The sequence below is a fragment of the Dendrobates tinctorius genome, unplaced genomic scaffold (genome assembly GCF_039654945.1).
Source record: "Dendrobates tinctorius isolate UK_male_01 unplaced genomic scaffold, ASM3965494v1 ptg000011l, whole genome shotgun sequence".
Lineage (NCBI taxonomy): Eukaryota > Metazoa > Chordata > Amphibia > Anura > Dendrobatidae > Dendrobates > Dendrobates tinctorius.
In genome coordinates, this window is record NW_027361679.1 from 38,400,450 (window position 1) to 38,425,481 (window position 25,032).

Sequence of the window (25,032 nt, forward strand, 5' to 3'; positions counted from 1 at the left end):
ACATGCCACAACTTGAGCATAGATATTTATTAGTCTTCTGACCCCTTGTACCTCATACCTCGGTTATGTTAGATCTGTACAGCATCCTGCACTTTAGGACTTTTTCCATTTCTACTAACGTTTAGAACTATCCTAGTAATAGTTATTTTGTGATAATGATGTTTCAGCTTTGCACATGCATTTTATAAGACCTTTATAACCTTTTAGGTACATAGTATTAATATAAAGCTTCTGTGTATATTACCTATAGCTGCAGTGTCAGTATCATGTCCTACATCTTACTGTATGATGAACCAAGCACTTTCTAAATATTGCTGTCCTCTTTGCACTTAAGGATTTTCTGTGTGACCAAGCTGTATATTCCTTCTGCTTTTGTGAGGAAAACCTTCTTTAGATATTGGATAGATAGAATTTTCTGATCTTTGCCCTAGCCCTTGACATGTAGTTCCCTGCCGTATTTTATTTGTGTAAACTCCCTAGCTTTGCATGACATTTTGGTATCACCATTTCTTCCCTTTTCTGTTCTTTTTTGTTTAATTTTATGTTTTTTTTGTAACATAAAAATATATCCATCCTGTATGTATGACTCCCTGGTCCCATCCTGTATGTATGGCTCCCTGGTCCCATCCTGTATGTATGGCTCCCTGGTACCATCCTGTATGCATGGCTTGCCTTGGCTCGGCTCCCCTGGTTCTCACTCGTCCTCCCCAGTCCTCCTCCATCCTTCCCGGTCCTCCTCGTGCGGTGGTTGCAACGTCCCTGCCTCTCTCTCTGTTTTCCCGGCTTCCAGCAGCTCTTCCTGAATTCAGCGGTCAGGTGATACCACTCATTAAAGTAATGACTATGTGCTTCACGCCTATGAGCGTGGAGCCGCGTCATTATTCATTACTTTAATGAGCGGTACCACGTGACCGCTGAATTCAGGAAGAGCTGCTGGAAGCCAGGAAAACAGAGAGAGATGCAGGGACGTTGCAGCCACCGTGCCAGGAGTGGGTGAGTATGCTGTGACAGCTGCCCTCTCCTGCCAATCCCTCTCCCCAGATGGCTTATACTCGAGTATATGCCATATGTCACTTGTGCAGGCCACGAACTGCGCCAGCGCAAGTGACACTGCCGCGATGCCTTATGGGATTCAGTGACAGCGGCCAACTGGCAATTATATATGTAGATGCTGGACCATACATAACAAGCACTTTTCATCAATTTCCTTATAGATTGTAAGCTTGCAAGCAGGACACTCACTCCTTTAACTGTTATACTACACTATGTTGTATTTTGTAATGTCATTATTGTTTGTACATGTCCCTGCTTAATTGTAAAATACTGTGGAATATTTTGGTACTATATAAATGAAATACTACTACTACTACTAATAATAATAATAACAACAATTATTATTATTATAGACCTCATTGATTTGAATTTAAATGCCAAAGGGATTCTTCAACTTTTTGTCTGGACCTTGCCAAATTAAAGTCATGTGATAAAATGTTTACAAAAATGAATAAAGGGGAAAATGCTTGATTATTATAAAATTTCCCATTCAATAACCCACATATAAAAATTAGCAAAAACTGGTGTGTATTTCGTGCCCAATGCTGTGCCATTACACTGCGAATAAAAATGAACATCACATATAGAATGTTTATGTTTTAAAATAAATTCCAATGAGTCAACAATAAATTGCTGCCAGGAAATACTTGTATAAAGTGGAATACTTGTCCTGGTGGTACTGTAACTTCTGCACCACTATCCCAGCCTGGATGTGCTGCTGCAGAAAGTACGGTCGCTGTGTGCTCACTTCCGCTGATCGTACCCCTCTGGTCATCGACTTGCATCGCTACAGAGGTCTTTCGGCCTACTGGTTAACCGTTTGATTTGCGATGTTCCGACACGGTGGAATTCCACTCTACACATGTTGCAGCGACTGTGGCAGCAGCGATGAGCACTAGTGCAGTATTTTCTTTTGCATAGCCTGGGCCATCGCAGTATGGACGTGGTGTAAATCACGCTTGCGGAGTGGGCACAGATGAAGTATCTCTACATCCTTCTGCACAGTTTCAAAATGGCTATTTAGATGATAAGTGTGGATGATGCTATCATGAGCATCACTATTCCGGTCATGTACATGCTGCAGCACACTTTGAATAGTCTGCGTGAGGAGGTGGTGCTCCCAGAGGAAAAGGTGGAAGCAGAGGAGGCTAAGGAAGGGATAACAATATCTCAAATTTATGGACTGTTGTCGCACAGGCGGATGCCATAGGAGGGTGGATTAGAGCGATAGAGGGGGGCTCTTGCTACCTGTTAGTGAAGGTAATGAGAAACTGGGTCTGAGCAGAAAAAGTAAATTAATGTGCATGCAAAATGTAATTGCATATGAACACATGACCTTTACACAGAGAAAACCAAAAGCAAAACACAAAACAAATATCCTGGAATAAAAAAGTAAAAAAATATTGCAAAAATTGCATGAAGGTAGTAATAATAGTAATAATAAGGGTATTTAGTTAACATAATTTTGATCAAAATAATGTAGAAGCCATCCCGCCACGTCACGGCAACCCTTGTGGGACAGTCCTAACTCTTGTATTTAAAACCTTTCCACTTGTCAAGTGACGTAAATGTGAACAAGGACAGAGGGACTGAACCACCAGTAATAGTATAGGCCAGACAGGATGGATTTTCCAACTCAGAAACAGGGCGGTCACACCCTTATATGCACAGAATGCACAATGAAACAAATGAGAAACTGGGTCTGAGCAGAAAAAGTAAATTAATGTGCATGCAAAATGTAATTGCATATGAACACATGACCTTTACACAGAGAAAACCAAAAGCAAAACACAAAACAAATATCCTGGAATAAAAAAGTAAAAAAATATTGCAAAAATTGCATGAAGGTAGTAATAATAGTAATAATAAGGGTATTTAGTTAACATAATTTTGATCAAAATAATGTAGAAGCCATCCCGCCACGTCACGGCAACCCTTGTGGGACAGTCCTAACTCTTGTATTTAAAACCTTTCCACTTGTCAAGTGACGTAAATGTGAACAAGGACAGAGGGACTGAACCACCAGTAATAGTATAGGCCAGACAGGATGGATTTTCCAACTCAGAAACAGGGCGGTCACACCCTTATATGCACAGAATGCACAATGAAACAAATGAGAAACTGGGTCTGAGCAGAAAAAGTAAATTAATGTGCATGCAAAATGTAATTGCATATGAACACATGACCTTTACACAGAGAAAACCAAAAGCAAAACACAAAACAAATATCCTGGAATAAAAAAGTAAAAAAATATTGCAAAAATTGCATGAAGGTAGTAATAATAGTAATAATAAGGGTATTTAGTTAACATAATTTTGATCAAAATAATGTAGAAGCCATCCCGCCACGTCACGGCAACCCTTGTGGGACAGTCCTAACTCTTGTATTTAAAACCTTTCCACTTGTCAAGTGACGTAAATGTGAACAAGGACAGAGGGACTGAACCACCAGTAATAGTATAGGCCAGACAGGATGGATTTTCCAACTCAGAAACAGGGCGGTCACACCCTTATATGCACAGAATGCACAATGAAACAAATGAGAAACTGGGTCTGAGCAGAAAAAGTAAATTAATGTGCATGCAAAATGTAATTGCATATGAACACATGACCTTTACACAGAGAAAACCAAAAGCAAAACACAAAACAAATATCCTGGAATAAAAAAGTAAAAAAATATTGCAAAAATTGCATGAAGGTAGTAATAATAGTAATAATAAGGGTATTTAGTTAACATAATTTTGATCAAAATAATGTAGAAGCCATCCCGCCACGTCACGGCAACCCTTGTGGGACAGTCCTAACTCTTGTATTTAAAACCTTTCCACTTGTCAAGTGACGTAAATGTGAACAAGGACAGAGGGACTGAACCACCAGTAATAGTATAGGCCAGACAGGATGGATTTTCCAACTCAGAAACAGGGCGGTCACACCCTTATATGCACAGAATGCACAATGAAACAAATGAGAAACTGGGTCTGAGCAGAAAAAGTAAATTAATGTGCATGCAAAATGTAATTGCATATGAACACATGACCTTTACACAGAGAAAACCAAAAGCAAAACACAAAACAAATATCCTGGAATAAAAAAGTAAAAAAATATTGCAAAAATTGCATGAAGGTAGTAATAATAGTAATAATAAGGGTATTTAGTTAACATAATTTTGATCAAAATAATGTAGAAGCCATCCCGCCACGTCACGGCAACCCTTGTGGGACAGTCCTAACTCTTGTATTTAAAACCTTTCCACTTGTCAAGTGACGTAAATGTGAACAAGGACAGAGGGACTGAACCACCAGTACTAGTATAGGCCAGACAGGATGGATTTTCCAACTCAGAAACAGGGCGGTCACACCCTTATATGCACAGAATGCACAATGAAACAAATGAGAAACTGGGTCTGAGCAGAAAAAGTAAATTAATGTGCATGCAAAATGTAATTGCATATGAACACATGACCTTTACACAGAGAAAACCAAAAGCAAAACACAAAACAAATATCCTGGAATAAAAAAGTAAAAAAATATTGCAAAAATTGCATGAAGGTAGTAATAATAGTAATAATAAGGGTATTTAGTTAACATAATTTTGATCAAAATAATGTAGAAGCCATCCCGCCACGTCACGGCAACCCTTGTGGGACAGTCCTAACTCTTGTATTTAAAACCTTTCCACTTGTCAAGTGACGTAAATGTGAACAAGGACAGAGGGACTGAACCACCAGTAATAGTATAGGCCAGACAGGATGGATTTTCCAACTCAGAAACAGGGCGGTCACACCCTTATATGCACAGAATGCACAATGAAACAAATGAGAAACTGGGTCTGAGCAGAAAAAGTAAATTAATGTGCATGCAAAATGTAATTGCATATGAACACATGACCTTTACACAGAGAAAACCAAAAGCAAAACACAAAACAAATATCCTGGAATAAAAAAGTAAAAAAATATTGCAAAAATTGCATGAAGGTAGTAATAATAGTAATAATAAGGGTATTTAGTTAACATAATTTTGATCAAAATAATGTAGAAGCCATCCCGCCACGTCACGGCAACCCTTGTGGGACAGTCCTAACTCTTGTATTTAAAACCTTTCCACTTGTCAAGTGACGTAAATGTGAACAAGGACAGAGGGACTGAACCACCAGTAATAGTATAGGCCAGACAGGATGGATTTTCCAACTCAGAAACAGGGCGGTCACACCCTTATATGCACAGAATGCACAATGAAACAAATGAGAAACTGGGTCTGAGCAGAAAAAGTAAATTAATGTGCATGCAAAATGTAATTGCATATGAACACATGACCTTTACACAGAGAAAACCAAAAGCAAAACACAAAACAAATATCCTGGAATAAAAAAGTAAAAAAATATTGCAAAAATTGCATGAAGGTAGTAATAATAGTAATAATAAGGGTATTTAGTTAACATAATTTTGATCAAAATAATGTAGAAGCCATCCCGCCACGTCACGGCAACCCTTGTGGGACAGTCCTAACTCTTGTATTTAAAACCTTTCCACTTGTCAAGTGACGTAAATGTGAACAAGGACAGAGGGACTGAACCACCAGTAATAGTATAGGCCAGACAGGATGGATTTTCCAACTCAGAAACAGGGCGGTCACACCCTTATATGCACAGAATGCACAATGAAACAAATGAGAAACTGGGTCTGAGCAGAAAAAGTAAATTAATGTGCATGCAAAATGTAATTGCATATGAACACATGACCTTTACACAGAGAAAACCAAAAGCAAAACACAAAACAAATATCCTGGAATAAAAAAGTAAAAAAATATTGCAAAAATTGCATGAAGGTAGTAATAATAGTAATAATAAGGGTATTTAGTTAACATAATTTTGATCAAAATAATGTAGAAGCCATCCCGCCACGTCACGGCAACCCTTGTGGGACAGTCCTAACTCTTGTATTTAAAACCTTTCCACTTGTCAAGTGACGTAAATGTGAACAAGGACAGAGGGACTGAACCACCAGTACTAGTATAGGCCAGACAGGATGGATTTTCCAACTCAGAAACAGGGCGGTCACACCCTTATATGCACAGAATGCACAATGAAACAAATGAGAAACTGGGTCTGAGCAGAAAAAGTAAATTAATGTGCATGCAAAATGTAATTGCATATGAACACATGACCTTTACACAGAGAAAACCAAAAGCAAAACACAAAACAAATATCCTGGAATAAAAAAGTAAAAAAATATTGCAAAAATTGCATGAAGGTAGTAATAATAGTAATAATAAGGGTATTTAGTTAACATAATTTTGATCAAAATAATGTAGAAGCCATCCCGCCACGTCACGGCAACCCTTGTGGGACAGTCCTAACTCTTGTATTTAAAACCTTTCCACTTGTCAAGTGACGTAAATGTGAACAAGGACAGAGGGACTGAACCACCAGTAATAGTATAGGCCAGACAGGATGGATTTTCCAACTCAGAAACAGGGCGGTCACACCCTTATATGCACAGAATGCACAATGAAACAAATGAGAAACTGGGTCTGAGCAGAAAAAGTAAATTAATGTGCATGCAAAATGTAATTGCATATGAACACATGACCTTTACACAGAGAAAACCAAAAGCAAAACACAAAACAAATATCCTGGAATAAAAAAGTAAAAAAATATTGCAAAAATTGCATGAAGGTAGTAATAATAGTAATAATAAGGGTATTTAGTTAACATAATTTTGATCAAAATAATGTAGAAGCCATCCCGCCACGTCACGGCAACCCTTGTGGGACAGTCCTAACTCTTGTATTTAAAACCTTTCCACTTGTCAAGTGACGTAAATGTGAACAAGGACAGAGGGACTGAACCACCAGTAATAGTATAGGCCAGACAGGATGGATTTTCCAACTCAGAAACAGGGCGGTCACACCCTTATATGCACAGAATGCACAATGAAACAAATGAGAAACTGGGTCTGAGCAGAAAAAGTAAATTAATGTGCATGCAAAATGTAATTGCATATGAACACATGACCTTTACACAGAGAAAACCAAAAGCAAAACACAAAACAAATATCCTGGAATAAAAAAGTAAAAAAATATTGCAAAAATTGCATGAAGGTAGTAATAATAGTAATAATAAGGGTATTTAGTTAACATAATTTTGATCAAAATAATGTAGAAGCCATCCCGCCACGTCACGGCAACCCTTGTGGGACAGTCCTAACTCTTGTATTTAAAACCTTTCCACTTGTCAAGTGACGTAAATGTGAACAAGGACAGAGGGACTGAACCACCAGTAATAGTATAGGCCAGACAGGATGGATTTTCCAACTCAGAAACAGGGCGGTCACACCCTTATATGCACAGAATGCACAATGAAACAAATGAGAAACTGGGTCTGAGCAGAAAAAGTAAATTAATGTGCATGCAAAATGTAATTGCATATGAACACATGACCTTTACACAGAGAAAACCAAAAGCAAAACACAAAACAAATATCCTGGAATAAAAAAGTAAAAAAATATTGCAAAAATTGCATGAAGGTAGTAATAATAGTAATAATAAGGGTATTTAGTTAACATAATTTTGATCAAAATAATGTAGAAGCCATCCCGCCACGTCACGGCAACCCTTGTGGGACAGTCCTAACTCTTGTATTTAAAACCTTTCCACTTGTCAAGTGACGTAAATGTGAACAAGGACAGAGGGACTGAACCACCAGTAATAGTATAGGCCAGACAGGATGGATTTTCCAACTCAGAAACAGGGCGGTCACACCCTTATATGCACAGAATGCACAATGAAACAAATGAGAAACTGGGTCTGAGCAGAAAAAGTAAATTAATGTGCATGCAAAATGTAATTGCATATGAACACATGACCTTTACACAGAGAAAACCAAAAGCAAAACACAAAACAAATATCCTGGAATAAAAAAGTAAAAAAATATTGCAAAAATTGCATGAAGGTAGTAATAATAGTAATAATAAGGGTATTTAGTTAACATAATTTTGATCAAAATAATGTAGAAGCCATCCCGCCACGTCACGGCAACCCTTGTGGGACAGTCCTAACTCTTGTATTTAAAACCTTTCCACTTGTCAAGTGACGTAAATGTGAACAAGGACAGAGGGACTGAACCACCAGTAATAGTATAGGCCAGACAGGATGGATTTTCCAACTCAGAAACAGGGCGGTCACACCCTTATATGCACAGAATGCACAATGAAACAAATGAGAAACTGGGTCTGAGCAGAAAAAGTAAATTAATGTGCATGCAAAATGTAATTGCATATGAACACATGACCTTTACACAGAGAAAACCAAAAGCAAAACACAAAACAAATATCCTGGAATAAAAAAGTAAAAAAATATTGCAAAAATTGCATGAAGGTAGTAATAATAGTAATAATAAGGGTATTTAGTTAACATAATTTTGATCAAAATAATGTAGAAGCCATCCCGCCACGTCACGGCAACCCTTGTGGGACAGTCCTAACTCTTGTATTTAAAACCTTTCCACTTGTCAAGTGACGTAAATGTGAACAAGGACAGAGGGACTGAACCACCAGTAATAGTATAGGCCAGACAGGATGGATTTTCCAACTCAGAAACAGGGCGGTCACACCCTTATATGCACAGAATGCACAATGAAACAAATGAGAAACTGGGTCTGAGCAGAAAAAGTAAATTAATGTGCATGCAAAATGTAATTGCATATGAACACATGACCTTTACACAGAGAAAACCAAAAGCAAAACACAAAACAAATATCCTGGAATAAAAAAGTAAAAAAATATTGCAAAAATTGCATGAAGGTAGTAATAATAGTAATAATAAGGGTATTTAGTTAACATAATTTTGATCAAAATAATGTAGAAGCCATCCCGCCACGTCACGGCAACCCTTGTGGGACAGTCCTAACTCTTGTATTTAAAACCTTTCCACTTGTCAAGTGACGTAAATGTGAACAAGGACAGAGGGACTGAACCACCAGTAATAGTATAGGCCAGACAGGATGGATTTTCCAACTCAGAAACAGGGCGGTCACACCCTTATATGCACAGAATGCACAATGAAACAAATGAGAAACTGGGTCTGAGCAGAAAAAGTAAATTAATGTGCATGCAAAATGTAATTGCATATGAACACATGACCTTTACACAGAGAAAACCAAAAGCAAAACACAAAACAAATATCCTGGAATAAAAAAGTAAAAAAATATTGCAAAAATTGCATGAAGGTAGTAATAATAGTAATAATAAGGGTATTTAGTTAACATAATTTTGATCAAAATAATGTAGAAGCCATCCCGCCACGTCACGGCAACCCTTGTGGGACAGTCCTAACTCTTGTATTTAAAACCTTTCCACTTGTCAAGTGACGTAAATGTGAACAAGGACAGAGGGACTGAACCACCAGTAATAGTATAGGCCAGACAGGATGGATTTTCCAACTCAGAAACAGGGCGGTCACACCCTTATATGCACAGAATGCACAATGAAACAAATGAGAAACTGGGTCTGAGCAGAAAAAGTAAATTAATGTGCATGCAAAATGTAATTGCATATGAACACATGACCTTTACACAGAGAAAACCAAAAGCAAAACACAAAACAAATATCCTGGAATAAAAAAGTAAAAAAATATTGCAAAAATTGCATGAAGGTAGTAATAATAGTAATAATAAGGGTATTTAGTTAACATAATTTTGATCAAAATAATGTAGAAGCCATCCCGCCACGTCACGGCAACCCTTGTGGGACAGTCCTAACTCTTGTATTTAAAACCTTTCCACTTGTCAAGTGACGTAAATGTGAACAAGGACAGAGGGACTGAACCACCAGTAATAGTATAGGCCAGACAGGATGGATTTTCCAACTCAGAAACAGGGCGGTCACACCCTTATATGCACAGAATGCACAATGAAACAAATGAGAAACTGGGTCTGAGCAGAAAAAGTAAATTAATGTGCATGCAAAATGTAATTGCATATGAACACATGACCTTTACACAGAGAAAACCAAAAGCAAAACACAAAACAAATATCCTGGAATAAAAAAGTAAAAAAATATTGCAAAAATTGCATGAAGGTAGTAATAATAGTAATAATAAGGGTATTTAGTTAACATAATTTTGATCAAAATAATGTAGAAGCCATCCCGCCACGTCACGGCAACCCTTGTGGGACAGTCCTAACTCTTGTATTTAAAACCTTTCCACTTGTCAAGTGACGTAAATGTGAACAAGGACAGAGGGACTGAACCACCAGTAATAGTATAGGCCAGACAGGATGGATTTTCCAACTCAGAAACAGGGCGGTCACACCCTTATATGCACAGAATGCACAATGAAACAAATGAGAAACTGGGTCTGAGCAGAAAAAGTAAATTAATGTGCATGCAAAATGTAATTGCATATGAACACATGACCTTTACACAGAGAAAACCAAAAGCAAAACACAAAACAAATATCCTGGAATAAAAAAGTAAAAAAATATTGCAAAAATTGCATGAAGGTAGTAATAATAGTAATAATAAGGGTATTTAGTTAACATAATTTTGATCAAAATGTAGGATATTTGTTTTGTGTTTTGCTTTTGGTTTTCTCTGTGTAAAGGTCATGTGTTCATATGCAATTACATTTTGCATGCACATTAATTTACTTTTTCTGCTCAGACCCAGTTTCTCATCCTGTCTGGCCTATACTATTACTGGTGGTTCAGTCCCTCTGTCCTTGTTCACATTTACGTCACTTGACAAGTGGAAAGGTTTTAAATACAAGAGTTAGGACTGTCCCACAAGGGTTGCCGTGACGTGGCGGGATGGCTTCTACATTATTTTGATCAAAATTATGTTAACTAAATACCCTTATTATTACTATTATTACTACCTTCATGCAATTTTTGCAATATTTTTTTACTTTTTTATTCCAGGATATTTGTTTTGTGTTTTGCTTTTGGTTTTCTCTGTTAGTGAAGGTGCAGGAGCACAGGAACAAATGAAGGAGGACGAGAACAAAGAGGGTGTGTGGCGCCCCTGAGGCTCAGTCGCCACAGAGGTACTGCACCTTCTCCTAAGGTGTAGTGCCCCACCAACTAGGTAGGTTGGGAACTCCTTTCCACACTCCAACACCTGCATCCCACACACAGGATAGTTCAGTAGGTCCGCCTAGCAGCTTCAGGCTGGGGGTAGCAGAGCACCCTTCGTGGAACCCTGCTTCGTAACACGAGATGTGCTGGGAGGTGGGTGGCGTTAGTATAAAAGAGAGGGAAAGTTGAGGATAGTAGGCCAGTCTGACGGGAGGTCAGGCGAGAGGAGTTCAGTTCTGAAGTTAGTTTTGAGTTCAGTTTGAGTTCAGTTTAGAAAGAGTGCTGCAGCTGCCTCAGTGATCTGAGCCAGCTGGCACGGGAAAGAGAAGAGAAGGAGAAAGACATAGACCTGCAACCTAAGCTTCCATAAGAGGGAGAAGGAACAGCGCGGAACGAAGGAGTAGGAGAGCAAAGAGGAGTTGTGGGTTGGAAGAGGAACCCTGCCTATAGGTTCTCATCGCAAGGCCGGTGCCGGTCCCCGAGGTTGTATGGACACTTACAGTATGGTTCTGCAGCAGACACCGGTGGAGTAGTTGGCTATAAATGCACTACTCCCATCCAAGACTTGGGACACAACAGCAACCGATTTGCGAGCCAGGACTCTGAGAGGAGTCCCCGATAGAGGCTACAGCTGTCTGTCATACAAGTAAGGTTCTAGGAACATCTGACAGGAGGAATTCCAGAGAACTACGGTACTGGAGCTCTTCACATTAAAAGGCGCAATAGAGGAGTCATTCAGGAAAGGCACATGTTGGCGGAGTGTTGGAGAGGAGAACCCTGACTTGCCCGGGAGGTTGATGGAGTCTCTACCCCAGAGGACACGGCACGGAGCCGGGCACCAGTGGGTACCACGAACTGTGAGTAAAGCTTTGAAACTACAAGCCCTGGTGTCCTCCATTCATTCGTCGCTAACACCTCCAGCACCGATACATCTGGGTACTAGCATCTATACCATTCTGCACCTCTCCTCGTCCATTGCACCTACACTGCCCTGGGACTACAGCTCCACCTGTGGGGAGCTACACCTGTCGGGACCCCTGCGGATCCGGAGCCACCATCCGCTTCATCACCACCTGCACCGGAGCAGAGGCCGCACCGCCAGGAGGCCCCAGGTATGTCGGATGTTCCTCCACCTGGGAAGGCCCTGGGGTGTACCGCAGTTGCAGCGGCTGGCCAAGTCGTCCTGGATCTGGTCTGGGACCGGGATGCTGGTGCAGTGGATGAGAGCAGGTCCCGGGAAGAGCGGGAGAAAGAAGAGAGTTGGGCAGGATGTCGGGACACCATTCGACAGTTAGCAGCGGACGGAAGGAGAGGGCCCGTGCTGGGCATCATGGTCCCCGGGATACAGCTGGATGGGGGCAGGTGCTGAATGTTAACCGAGAAGGGGTTCGGATTTATTGCGGACCCCAAAAGAATCAGCGACCTGTTCTTTAACCGGCGGGACGTGGAGCAACATCTGAGGAGGGGGCATCCTGATAGAGACCTGCAGCCTGGGGAGTATGTGACCTTCACCCGGCATGAAGGACTCCGGGGGTGTACGCCCTGAATATCCGCCGTATTCCGGAGGAGTTTAACGAAAGGTACAAGCCAAAGAGACCTGTTGCTGCCCCTCCACCCACCGTTACCACTCAGACTGCTCAGGTACCTGATTCTAGGAACCAGGCTGCCCTTGTATCACCTCCAGTTCGGCAGCCCAAACCAAAGATCCCTGGCTTAACACCGTGGGAAGAGGAGTGCTTGAGGATTGCCAAAGACTACTTGGAATCTGGTAGCCGTTAAAACACTTTTCAAATCTCGTTACCCAGGAGGGTTTGTTTGCACCAGTGGTGCTTTGGTGTTTTTGCTATCATGTTTTGTTTTTCTGGTAGCACTTTTGTTGCCTAGTTTTTGCAATGGCAGCGGTTTCACAATTTGAACTAGCGATCATGAACTTGGAGTGATCCAAAAACTCTTACTTGTAAATAGTTGCACCTCTTTAGGTGTCCTCTCTTGGTTTTACATTTAGAGACTCTTTGCGAAGATAATGTTTTTGCATGGACACTTTTCGAAGATGATGTCTACCTCAAAGGACACTGCAAGAGATCCCGGCTGGGAGCGGTGTCCAGCACCTTACAAGAATAACTGTTGAATGTTTTGCTGTGAAGTATTTGATAATGTGTTTTCTGAGTATTAGTAACTGAGAAATGGCTTTTATAGAAGAATTAGGAATGTCTGATATAGAGATGAGTGATGTGAATAAGGAATTGAAAGTAGACAGGTGACAGACCAGGTACTTGCGGTCAGTGTCTTGCATCTAGAAGAGACAGTGAAAGTAGAAAAATAAATGTGTACTAGAGAGAGAGAAAAATGAGAGAAAATGTGTTACAGAGAATAGCACTTTGAATTGAGAATTACGCTTAGAATTAAAAATTTTAGATAGAATCTAAGATAGAATTGTTTGTAACGTTCAAGATGAGTACCTCCTATACTAGGAAGATTAGTATAAGAAAAGTTGTTATGCATTACAAAATTTTTGTATGTTTCTTTGCTGTCTACTTTGTTATTTTGCAGCCCGCAGACGTGCTGTGTTTAACGGAGGGGTATGTGGCGCCCCCTGAGGCTCAGTCGCCACAGAGGTACTGCACCTTCTCCTAAGGTGTACTGCCCCACCAACTAGGTAGGTTGGGAACTCCTTTCCACACTCCATCACCTGCATCCCACACACAGGATAGTTCAGTAGGTCCGCCTAGCAGCTTCAGGCTGGGGTAGCAGAGCACCCTTCGTGGAACCCTGCTTCATAACACGAGATGTGCTGGGAGGTGGGTGGAGTTAGTATAAAAGAGAGGGAAAGTTGAGGATAGTAGGTCAGTCTGATGGGAGGTCATGCGAGAGGAGTTCAGTTCTGAAGTTAGTTTTGAGTTCAGTTTAGAAAGAGTGCTGCAGCTGCCTCAGTGATCTGAGCCAGCTGGCACGGGAAAGAGAAGAGAAGGAGAAAGACATAGACCTGCAACCTAAGCTTCCATAAGAGGGAGAAGGAACAGCGCGGAACGAAGGAGTAGGAGAGCAAAGAGGAGTTGTGGGTTGGAAGAGGAACCCTGCCTATAGGTTCTCATCGCAAGGCCGGTCCCGGTCCCCGAGGTTGTATGGACACTTACAGTATGGTTCTGCAGCAGACACCGGTGGAGTAGTTGGCTATAAATGCACTACTCCCATCCAAGACTTGGGACACAACAGCAACCGATTTGCGAGCCAGGACTCTGAGAGGAGTCCCCGATAGAGGCTACAGCTGTCTGTCATACAAGTAAGGTTCTAGGAACATCTGACAGGAGGAATTCCAGAGAACTACGGTACTGGAGCTCTTCACATTAAAAGGCGCAATAGAGGAGTCATTCAGGAAAGGCACATGTTGGCGGAGTGTTGGAGAGGAGAACCCTGACTTGCCCGGGAGGTTGATTGAGTCTCTACCCCAGAGGACACGGCACGGAGCCGGGCACCAGTGGGTACCACGAACTGTGAGTAAAGCTTTGAAACTACAAGCCCTGGTGTCCTCCATTCATTCGTCGCTAACACCTCCAGCACCGATACATCTGGGTACTAGCATCTATACCATTCTGCACCTCTCCTCGTCCATTGCACCTACACTGCCCTGGGACTACAGCTCCACCTGTGGGGAGCTACACCTGTCGGGACCCCTGCGGATCCGGAGCCACCATCCGCTTCATCACCACCTGCACCGGAGCAGAGGCCGCACCGCCAGGAGGCCCCAGGTATGTCGGATGTTCCTCCACCTGGGAAGGCCCTGGGGTGTACCGCAGTTGCAGCGGCTGGCCAAGTCGTCCTGGATCTGGTCTGGGACCGGGATGCTGGTGCAGTGGGTGAGAGCAGGTCCCGGGAAGAGCGGGAGAAAGAAGAGAGTTGGGCAGGATGTCGGGACACCATTCGACAGTTAGCGGACGGAAGGAGAGGGCCCGTGCTGGGCATCATGGTCCCCGGGATACAGCTGGATGGGGGCAGGTGCTGAATGTAAACCGAGAAGGGGTTCGGATTTATTGCGGACCCCAAAAGAATCAGCGACCTGTTCTTTAACCGGCGGGACGTGGAGCAACATCTGAGGAGGGGGCATCCTGATAGAGACCTGCAGCCTGGGGAGTATGTGACCTTCACCCGGCATGAAGGACTCCGGGGGTGTACGCCCTGAATATCCGCCGTATTCCGGAGGAGTTTATCGAAAGGTACAAGCCAAAGAGACCTGTTGCTGCCCCTCCACCCACCGTTACCACTCAGACTGCTCAGGTACCTGATTCTAGGAACCAGGCTGCTCTTGTATCACCTCCAGTTCGGCAGCCCAAACCAAAGATCCCTGGCTTAACACCGTGGGAAGAGGAGTGCTTGAGGATTGCCAAAGACTACTTGGAATCTGGTAGCCGTTAAAACACTTTTCAAATCTCGTTACCCAGGAGGGTTTGTTTGCACCAGTGGTGCTTTGGTGTTTTTGCTATCATGTTTTGTTTTTCTGGTAGCACTTTTGTTGCCTAGTTTTTGCAATGGCAGCGGTTTCACAATTTGAACTAGCGATCATGAACTTGGAGTGATCCAAAAACTCTTACTTGTAAATAGTTGCACCTCTTTAGGTGTCCTCTCTTGGTTTTACATTTAGAGACTCTTTGCGAAGATAATGTTTTTGCATGGACACTTTTCGAAGATGATGTCTACCTCAAAGGACACTGCAAGAGATCCCGGCTGGGAGCGGTGTCCAGCACCTTACAAGAATAACTGTTGAATGTTTTGCTGTGAAGTATTTGATAATGTGTTTTCTGAGTATTAGTAACTGAGAAATGGCTTTTATAGAAGAATTAGGAATGTCTGATATAGAGATGAGTGATGTGAATAAGGAATTGAAAGTAGACAGGTGACAGACCAGGTACTTGCGGTCAGTGTCTTGCATCTAGAAGAGACAGTGAAAGTAGAAAAATAAATGTGTACTAGAGAGAGAGAAAAATGAGAGAAAATGTGTTACAGAGAATAGCACTTTGAATTGAGAATTACGCTTAGAATTAAAAATTTTAGATAGAATCTAAGAATTGTTTGTAACGTTCAAGATGAGTACCTCCTATACTAGGAAGATTAGTATAAGAAAAGTTGTTATGCATTACAAAATTTTTGTATGTTTCTTTGCTGTCTACTTTGTTATTTTGCAGCCCGCAGACGTGCTGTGTTTAACGGAGGGGTATGTGGCGCCCCCTGAGGCTCAGTCGCCACAGAGGTATTGCACCTTCTCCTAAGGTGTACTGCCCCACCAACTAGGTAGGTTGGGAACTCCTTTCCACACTCCATCACCTGCATCCCACACACAGGATAGTTCAGTAGGTCCGCCTAGCAGCTTCAGGCTGGGGTAGCAGAGCACCCTTCGTGGAACCCTGCTTCATAACACGAGATGTGCTGGGAGGTGGGTGGAGTTAGTATAAAAGAGAGGGAAAGTTGAGGATAGTAGGTCAGTCTGATGGGAGGTCATGCGAGAGGAGTTCAGTTCTGAAGTTAGTTTTGAGTTCAGTTTAGAAAGAGTGCTGCAGCTGCCTCAGTGATCTGAGCCAGCTGGCACGGGAAAGAGAAGAGACGGAGAAAGACGTAGACCTGCAACCTAAGCTTCCATAAGAGAGAGAAGGAACAGCGCGGAACGAAGGAGTAGGAGAACAGAGAGGAGTTGTGGGTTGGAAGAGGAACCCCGCCTATAGGTTCTCAGTGCAAGGCCGGGGCCCGGTCCCCGAGGTTGTATGGGCACTTATGGTTCTGCAGCAGACACCGGTGGAGTAGTTGGCTGTAAATGCACTACTCCCATCAAAGACTTGGGACACAACAGCAACTGGATAGAGAGCCAGGACTCCTGAGAAGGGAGTCCCTGATAGAGGCTACAGCTGTCTGTCATACAAGTAAGGTTCTAGGAACATCTGACAGGAGGAATTCCAGAGAACTACGGTACTGGAGCTCTTCACATTAAAAGGCGCAATAGAGGAGTCGTTCAGGAAAGGCACATGTTGGCGGAGTGTTGGAGAGGAAACCCTGACTTGCCCGGGAGGTTGATTGAGTCTCTACCCCGGAGGACACGGCACGGAGGCAGGCACCAGTGGGTACCACGAACTGTGAGTAAAGCTTTGAAACTACAAGCCCTGGTGTCCTCCATTCATTAGTCACTAACACCTCCAGCACCGCTACATCTGGGTACCAGCATCTATACCATTCTGCGCCTCTCCTCGTCCATTGCACCTACACTGCCCTGGGACTACAGCTCCACCTGTGGGGAGCTACACCATCTTTGCTGCACCACACCATCAGTCCCAGCGGATCTGCATGCAGCGTTGGCTCAACATCTTACTTGCCAAATACCACGGGTGGCGTCACGAACTATTCAAATAAACTTTAACACCATTAACATCACCGCCATTGATATTGGGCGCCCAGGGCCACGGAACGGGTCATTGCTGCTGCGACACCTCCCCCCTGACACCGGCCCGGTACCGGGTACCCCGCTGCCCTGGGTGTGGGGGCGACCTAGGTGCGCAACAGTCGGGAGATGAAAAGAATAATGATCCCCTCTCTGATGTCTGTGGTTGGTGGGAGGAGACAGAGGAAGCACAAATCAGTGCTACAACACCACCAACACACCATGGACTTGGACCTCATAGAAGCACCTGACACATGAGCGCCTTCTTGCTGCACGATCATCAAAATGATATCCATATTCTTAGGGTTAGAAATAAAGCTGACTACTAAGTTGCCATAATGTTAGATCCACGGTACAAGTGTACATTTTGCTAGATGTTTACTCCCCTGGAAAGGAACGCGCATATGCTGGAGTATAAAAACATGCTTGTAGACAATTTTAAGAGTGGTTTTCCCCAAGAAAGTAGTGAGGCCAACAGTGTGCATCGTAGTTCTAGACTTCCAACCTTGGAAACGTCGAGGTGTCATCACAAAAACATTAGCAGCAGTAATGTAAGTGGTATAAGCAATTTCTGTGAGTCATTTCACACATTTTTTCAAACCAGCCCATTCACCAGCAGAACAGCGTAAAAGTCTGACACGGGAACGACTGGAGAAGATTGTGCTGATTGTGTTCTGACAGATAAGCGCATCTGGCTGTCCCCTAAAAGTGTAGACCGCCTAACTTTCATCAAAATGAACAAGTCATGGAATTCCACTAACTTTTGCACCCCAGTGGCAGACTAGGCAATGGTGTCATTTTTAGTGTCATGAATTGATCTTGCCTCATTGCAGTCAGTGCCACCTTTGTTGTGGCTTCTGTGCCTGCTGTTGCTACTGCTGCTGATGTTACAGACAATTTTTTGAAATGTGGAGGCTCGAAGTTGAGTCTCAATCTAGTGAGTTTGCCTGTAGTGGAAGGTGTGTCAGAGATCTATTATACTGTTTCTACCCCGTGGAAATTGATGCCACTTTAGTGGTATGTGACAATTTTTTGAAATGTGGAGACTCCAAGTTGGGTCTCCTTCATAGGTGTTACCTGTAGAAGTGCCTGCACTTACTTTCACTCAACTACCTTTGTTACTATCCTTACTTTTTTTTATCAATAGCACTCTATGAAACTGATGTCTGTGCCATCTGAGTGTGGCTGGGAAAACAAAAATTGGAGCTATTGCTTGAGGTATCAGGGCTCACACCTAAGATGTCTTACACTGCTCTCTTAACCATCACGTCCTCATTGAAACTTCTATTCAAAGCTGTAAAGCTGTAAATGCTGACCCAGACCCGGATACCCCATACATGGCCCATGGCTGACTGCAGCTGTGCCATTAGAAAATATGTACTGAGGGTCAATTGGTGCAACTTTTCATGGTGTCTCCCCCTAATTTTAGCTGTTTGAGAAGCTTTTTGTCACTCCTTAAGGTGGTGTGTTTACATTTGTTTTGGCCTCCCATTGAATTTAATGGGGTTCGGGTACGTTTGTCGAACAGTTCGGCAAACCGAACAGAACCAAACCTTGAAAGGTTTGCTCATCTCTAATTGTGACATCTGTGTCAGTGTCCGACCCTTCTATTTCTGCTTACATTGACTGGCCATGTCTTTGTTGCAAGAAGTGAATATGCGATGACCTGTGGTAGTGTCATGGCCATATGAAGTGACTATGCGATGACTTGTGGTAGTGTCCTGGCCACGAGCTTTGGGTTTAAACTTTTAACTTTAGATTACTGTTGTTTTCCCAGGGTGGGACCATTGTCTAATTAAGATCCTGAATGTCTGTTTCTATCGTCAGTTATAGTTTTGCTATATCTGGTTCTGTCACGACACAACTGTCGGGTGACCTGGGACTAGAGGCTACTTCCCTGTCCCTAACACTAGGGAGCGCCCTAGCTTGCCCTACTCCCCGGGATACTTCCGAAGGTGTAGTTGCTGGGGCCTCCACCCTTGCCTTATCTCCTGAGTTAGCCCTCCCTTTGTTCTCTTCCCCCACCCAGGCAAGAGGTGGGCCGCTACTGTGCACCGTAGTACACCAACCCAACAAACGAGACAACAGAAAACTCCAGGAATACAAAATATTCATTCACATATAACAGAGGCAAAGCACCAGGGTGTGAAGGTAGGGGAATACACCAAAATAGAGCATAAGGAATTACCATGCATACAAACCAAGCAACAGTCACTAATAACTCCCTCCAACTTCCCTTCCCCCTCTGTTAGCCATGCAGCAATAAAGCTAGCTCTGACAAGGATTTGTATCAGAGCCCAGATTATAAAGGGAAAAGGAGTGGCTAACCAAACTCAGCTTTGAGCGCAGGGATTTCCAACATGGCTGATTAACCCCTGTTCTGACAGAATAAATAAACACATTTAAAATGAATGAGAAGTGATTCTTCTCAGTGCCGGAGTAGTAGCAATCAGACGCTGCGGTCTTTTGGCTCCACACTGCCGCAGTAACCTGTGACAGGTTCACACTGTACTGTAGTCATCCGATTCTGTTTTTCTAGGAGTCTCCTGTTATTGATCTTGGGCAGCCTGTTTTTGTCTGATGTTTCTGTTTCGAACATCCTGGTTTTGACGCGGTTCCCTGACCCTGACACAGGTTTACCACGACAAAGAGGGTCCAGAAGACCGCAGCCTCTGATTTCACTACTCCTGCACTGATTAGAAGCACTTCTTCATATTAAATGGTGCAGGTTTCTATTAGACATGCAGGGGTTAAACTGCTCAACCTCGGCAATCTCTTGCCTGGACTGGCAGTGTTAGCTTTATACTGCCTGGTGTGAAGTGGAGGTATCAGTTGTTGGCAGAGGCATTTGGAGTGTTGATCTGTCACTGTTACTTGGTGTTTTGGCTGTATGCAAATGCTCTTCCTCTCCTATTTGGTTTCCCTTCCTTTTCTCCCCATTATTCCTCTTTGTTGTCTGTGAGTGCATATATGTATGTTTGATATTTTCATTTATCTTTGTACGTCTTCACTTGTCAGTCTGGTTTGTGTATATACACACACTATTACTTTCTACTTCCCTGGGTGGGTGAAGGGGACAGATATAGGGCTGCTTCATGAGCTCAAGGTATGTGGCTACGGCGTCTTCACCATCATAAGTGATAGAAGTTATCCAGGGAGCAGGGCTAGCTAAGGCGCCCCTAGTGTTAGGGACAGGGAATGAGCCCCTGGCCCCAGGTATTCTGATAACAGAGTTGTGACACTTTGCCAGCTAGCTCCCATAGCGAAGCAATCACACACTGCCCACTTGTAGTCTTAAAGCCCTAATACAGTTTAAAGCACCATCTATCTAATGTGCACTAGAGCCTCTTTACTCTTCTCCAGTGGGTAATATTGAGGTGAGATGGATCAGGTAGTTGGAATGTTGACATATGACCTTTTTTGTTTTTTTGGGGGGGAGGATCACATGAACACTCAACTGAACAGAGCAGTCATTTGTACTGGTGAGTCCGAATAGATAGCTGTCTGCCAAATGCATGCTTCTTGACTAACAGCTATCTCATGTGTATTGTCAGTTTTAGGTCCCTCATTTCCAAGCCAGATATCAAAGGCATTTATTTTTTTCCCTTTTTTATAATCCAGTCTGAAGTGCCTACATTTATTGCTTTAGCTCTTTTGATATTGTGGAACAGACACTTAGAGGTGGTGAAATAGTTGTTAGCTGAACAAGCATACTACATGTATATGGATAGCTTTACATTTTGTAAATTATAGTTTCTGGTTCAATAATTATGTGTCTCCATAGTAATCCTTATACTACATAAAACGTATTAATCATATGTGTAGAAAACATAGTTCCCTTGAATATTACTACTATATAATCACTAATTAATTGCTCTAATAATAATATACTATTGAAACTGTATCACCATTTAAAATGGACTTTATTTTAGGTCATCCAAAGACCAAAGCCTTTATTACTCATGGAGGAACTAATGGAATTTATGAAGCAATCTATCATGGAGTTCCTATGGTGGGAATTCCACTATTTGCCGATCAACCAGATAATATTATTCATATGAAGACCAAAGGCATGGCAGTCATGCTAGACATCAATAAGATGCAAAGTCAAGACTTAGTGGATGCAGTTAACACCATTATTAATGATCCGAGGTAAGAGTTTCATAAACAAGTATTATATTAAAATATTCTGCTAAATATGACTCATTCAACATACTAGCACGAGTAAACCAATTATGATTTAAATCACAGGGCCACAGTCACAGAACGGCCATAAGACAGATACCATGCTTTTCTGAAAATAAGACCTACCCCCGAAAATAAGCCCTAGCATGATTTTACAGGATTTTTGGAGTATGCTCCAAAAATAAGCCCTAGTTACATTCAGGACCAGGGTTAGGGGTGAGAAAACTGGTCAATTGCCCAGGGGCCCCAGCATATCTATTCTGAAATAAACACTACTTAAGGACCTTTGGCAACTGCAGGAGTCTAGAGGAACTAAAGAAGAAACAGGCTGGAATGTTCCATATGTGCAGTGTGTGTATATTTACGTGTCTGTGTGTGTGTGTTGACATGATTATATTTGAATAAATGTTCCTATTTTCTCCTGAAAATAAACCATAACCCATCTTTCTGAACAAAAAATAATGTAAGACCTGCTTTATTTTCAGAGAAACACGGTAGTGGTGTAGTTAGGGTTAAACATCAGTTTTGAAAAAAATTGGTTCTTCCCCTTGAAACCCCACTCAAGAAGGTTTGCAATATGGGTAATAGGTAACGTAACAGGCTAGACATCATCATAATCCATAGTCAAAGAAAACAGCTGGGTCAGGACTAAGTTAAGGACCACTGAGTATGTCTTTAAAGGATTCGTCTGACTATAAGAGCTTTTTTGAATAGGAAAGTGGATAAAAACTGAGATCAGTGAGGCAATTAAAACAATACTTGAGCGGGTATATGATGTAGGTGATATATATGTGATATAAATAATAGACAGTGTTAAAGGTTTTTTTCTGAGTCTGGAAGAAAAATGACTGAATGGAAGAAATGGTATAAAGTAACAAAAAAGCATATACTCCAGAAAATCCGCTGCCACTCCAGTAGTTTCTATCGGTATTTGATTACCTTGATGTTTCGTAAGGGGAAAGGTAGCAATGAAAACTTAAATAACTCTTTTTCCAACTTTTTATCTTTTAGCTATAAAGAAAATGCCATGCGGATATCACAAATACATCATGACCAGCCGCTTAAACCACTAGATAGAGCTGTTTTTTGGATAGAATTTGTTATGCGTCACAAGGGAGCAAAGCATTTGCGTCCAGCTTCTCATGAACTAACCTGGTACCAGTACCACCTCCTGGATGTCATCGGTTTCCTACTTCTCTGCCTCTTTGTTATGCTCTACGTTACAATGAAAATATTCTCAATTTGCTGCAGAAAATGCCGTCCTGCCAGGAGGAAACAGAAAAAACATTAGCAATATTCATTTTGCTGTGTCGGTTATTGGTGCCAGTTATGTTTACAATCATTTCTCTGTCAAAGCAATGCTACCAAAATCAACCCTTCCGAGGCTACAGTGTCCATATGAGATTCATGATGTTACATGCCTTTAACAAACTGGTGTCAGAACTTACAGATTTGCTGTTGCAAATTTTCGGTAGTACTAAAAACTTATATTGAAAAATTAGGAAATCACTGCGATCTTTGGTGGCTTTAGAATTAAGAGGATGCAAAAAATAAGACAGTAGGAAACACATTTTGAATGTTCTCCACTTATCACAACCATTGCACTATAATTTTATCTTTAAATAACTATATTGAAAAATCATTAAACGCAAAGATCCATAGTACACTTCCTTCGTTATCCTGAGCTATAACTGAATAAGATATCAAATTACTGAAATATAAGGCTAGCGTCAGACGTCCGTGTAGATTCCCACATCCGAGATAATTGAGCCAATTATGCAAATACCACTCTTATCAAACTCAGATGAGAGTATTGGAGCACACTGTGAGAAGAAGATGGAGAACAAAATGTCTCCATCTTCTGCATCCCGTCAGAGTGCGGAAATGTTGTCTAAGTGCAGTACGATGATTTCCATGCACTTATTGACTTGCGTAGCCTAGACAGTCTGTGATTTTTTTTTCCTTAGACTGGCTTGGTCCAAGGAAAAAATCAGACATGTGTGCAGCCCCATTGAATAATATTGGTCCAAGTGCGATCCAATGTTTTGACAGATCGCACTCCGACCAAAAATACAGTCGTATTTCCTACACAGTTATAAGTTAGTATAGAAACTCTGAAGGCCACCATACACATTAATGCCATTTGAGCCTTTCAATTTCAGCAGGAGGGGCAGAAATTCTAATGTTTATGGGGGCTTCCCGAATATCAACCCCTGACAATTGATGTCAAGGGGAAAGAAGGATCCCGCCATTGGAATTTCAACAGCTGATTGTTTTGTTCTTTGGGAAGATAAGTCGCTGCCAGAAGAGTCTGGCAGCATTTTTTTCATAAAGACCATAAGAACAATCAGCTGAGGCAATTGTTTCTGTGTAAGGATGAATCGGATAGATAAATGTTTGTTGAATGATCGGTCAGGCAATGCTATCCTAATGTATATTACAGTCCTTCTTTCTCCAGCAAACTTCATACACAGAAGAGGCACAATCCTACCATGTGTCAGTATTCCCTTCATCTCTAGCTCTAGCAGTTTCCAGCACCATGCATGCAGACCACAGCATGTCTCTCTCGCAGCTACAGCTCACATCTTGGCTGGTCACTCACTAGCTCCAGCACAGTAGACGTTGCTTCATTTAGCAGATTGACACACCTAGTGAACAAAGGCCCTGGTTCTCTGTTAAAGTTAGTAAGGTGCATTTAATCAACACCTGCAGTGTGAGGGTAGGTGCACACGGTCAGTAATCGGCAGCGCTTTGGATGCAGTACATGTCCGCTGTGTCCAAAGTGCGGCCTTCTTTTGCACACAGCTGATTCCGCATGTGTTCATTGAACCATGTGAAATCACGGTGTCCAATGCATTGTATGGATGAGATTTATCTTTTGGAGACTCGCATCTCCGCAAGATAAATAGACATGCTGCCGTCTGGAAAGACGTGCCGCATGTCCTTCTCCACAGGTGAGCCGCATGAGTTGGTGCAAGCATAGTGGACATGGGATTTCTTGAAATCTCATCTATTATACGGTAACATCTGGACACAGAGTTGGACGCTGTGGATATACGCAGCGTTCAACCCGCAGTGCTTACTGAAAATGTGCACGTACCCTTAAGGGCCCGTTACACGTAGCGATATCGCTAGCAATATCGCTGTAACGTCACTGGTTTTGTGAGGTTGCAGTGATATTGCTAGCGATATCGCTACAAGTGATACTTACCTCCGACCGGCTCCCCCGCTGTCTGTCGCTGATCGCGCGAGAACGTCCTGGACCATTTCTCGTCGGGTGCTTCCTGCGGCGCCGAAGAGCGACGC

The 25,032-nt window shown here is 42.4% G+C and overlaps 1 protein-coding gene across 4 annotated transcripts in view; it reads left to right on the forward strand.

Moving 5' to 3' along the window:
* LOC141046704 (UDP-glucuronosyltransferase 2A2-like) overlaps positions 1-23,392 on the forward strand; it is a 100,816-nt gene extending 77,424 nt beyond the window's left edge. For all 4 annotated transcript variants that reach the window (XM_073541338.1, XM_073541312.1, XM_073541320.1 and 1 more), the window contains 2 exons: positions 21,474-21,693; positions 22,738-23,392. In XM_073541338.1, the coding sequence (XP_073397439.1) occupies positions 21,474-21,693; positions 22,738-23,017 (500 nt within the window). In that variant the 3' untranslated portion in view covers positions 23,018-23,392. The remainder of the gene's footprint in view (positions 1-21,473; positions 21,694-22,737) is intronic.
* Positions 23,393-25,032: the final 1,640 nt, after the last annotated feature.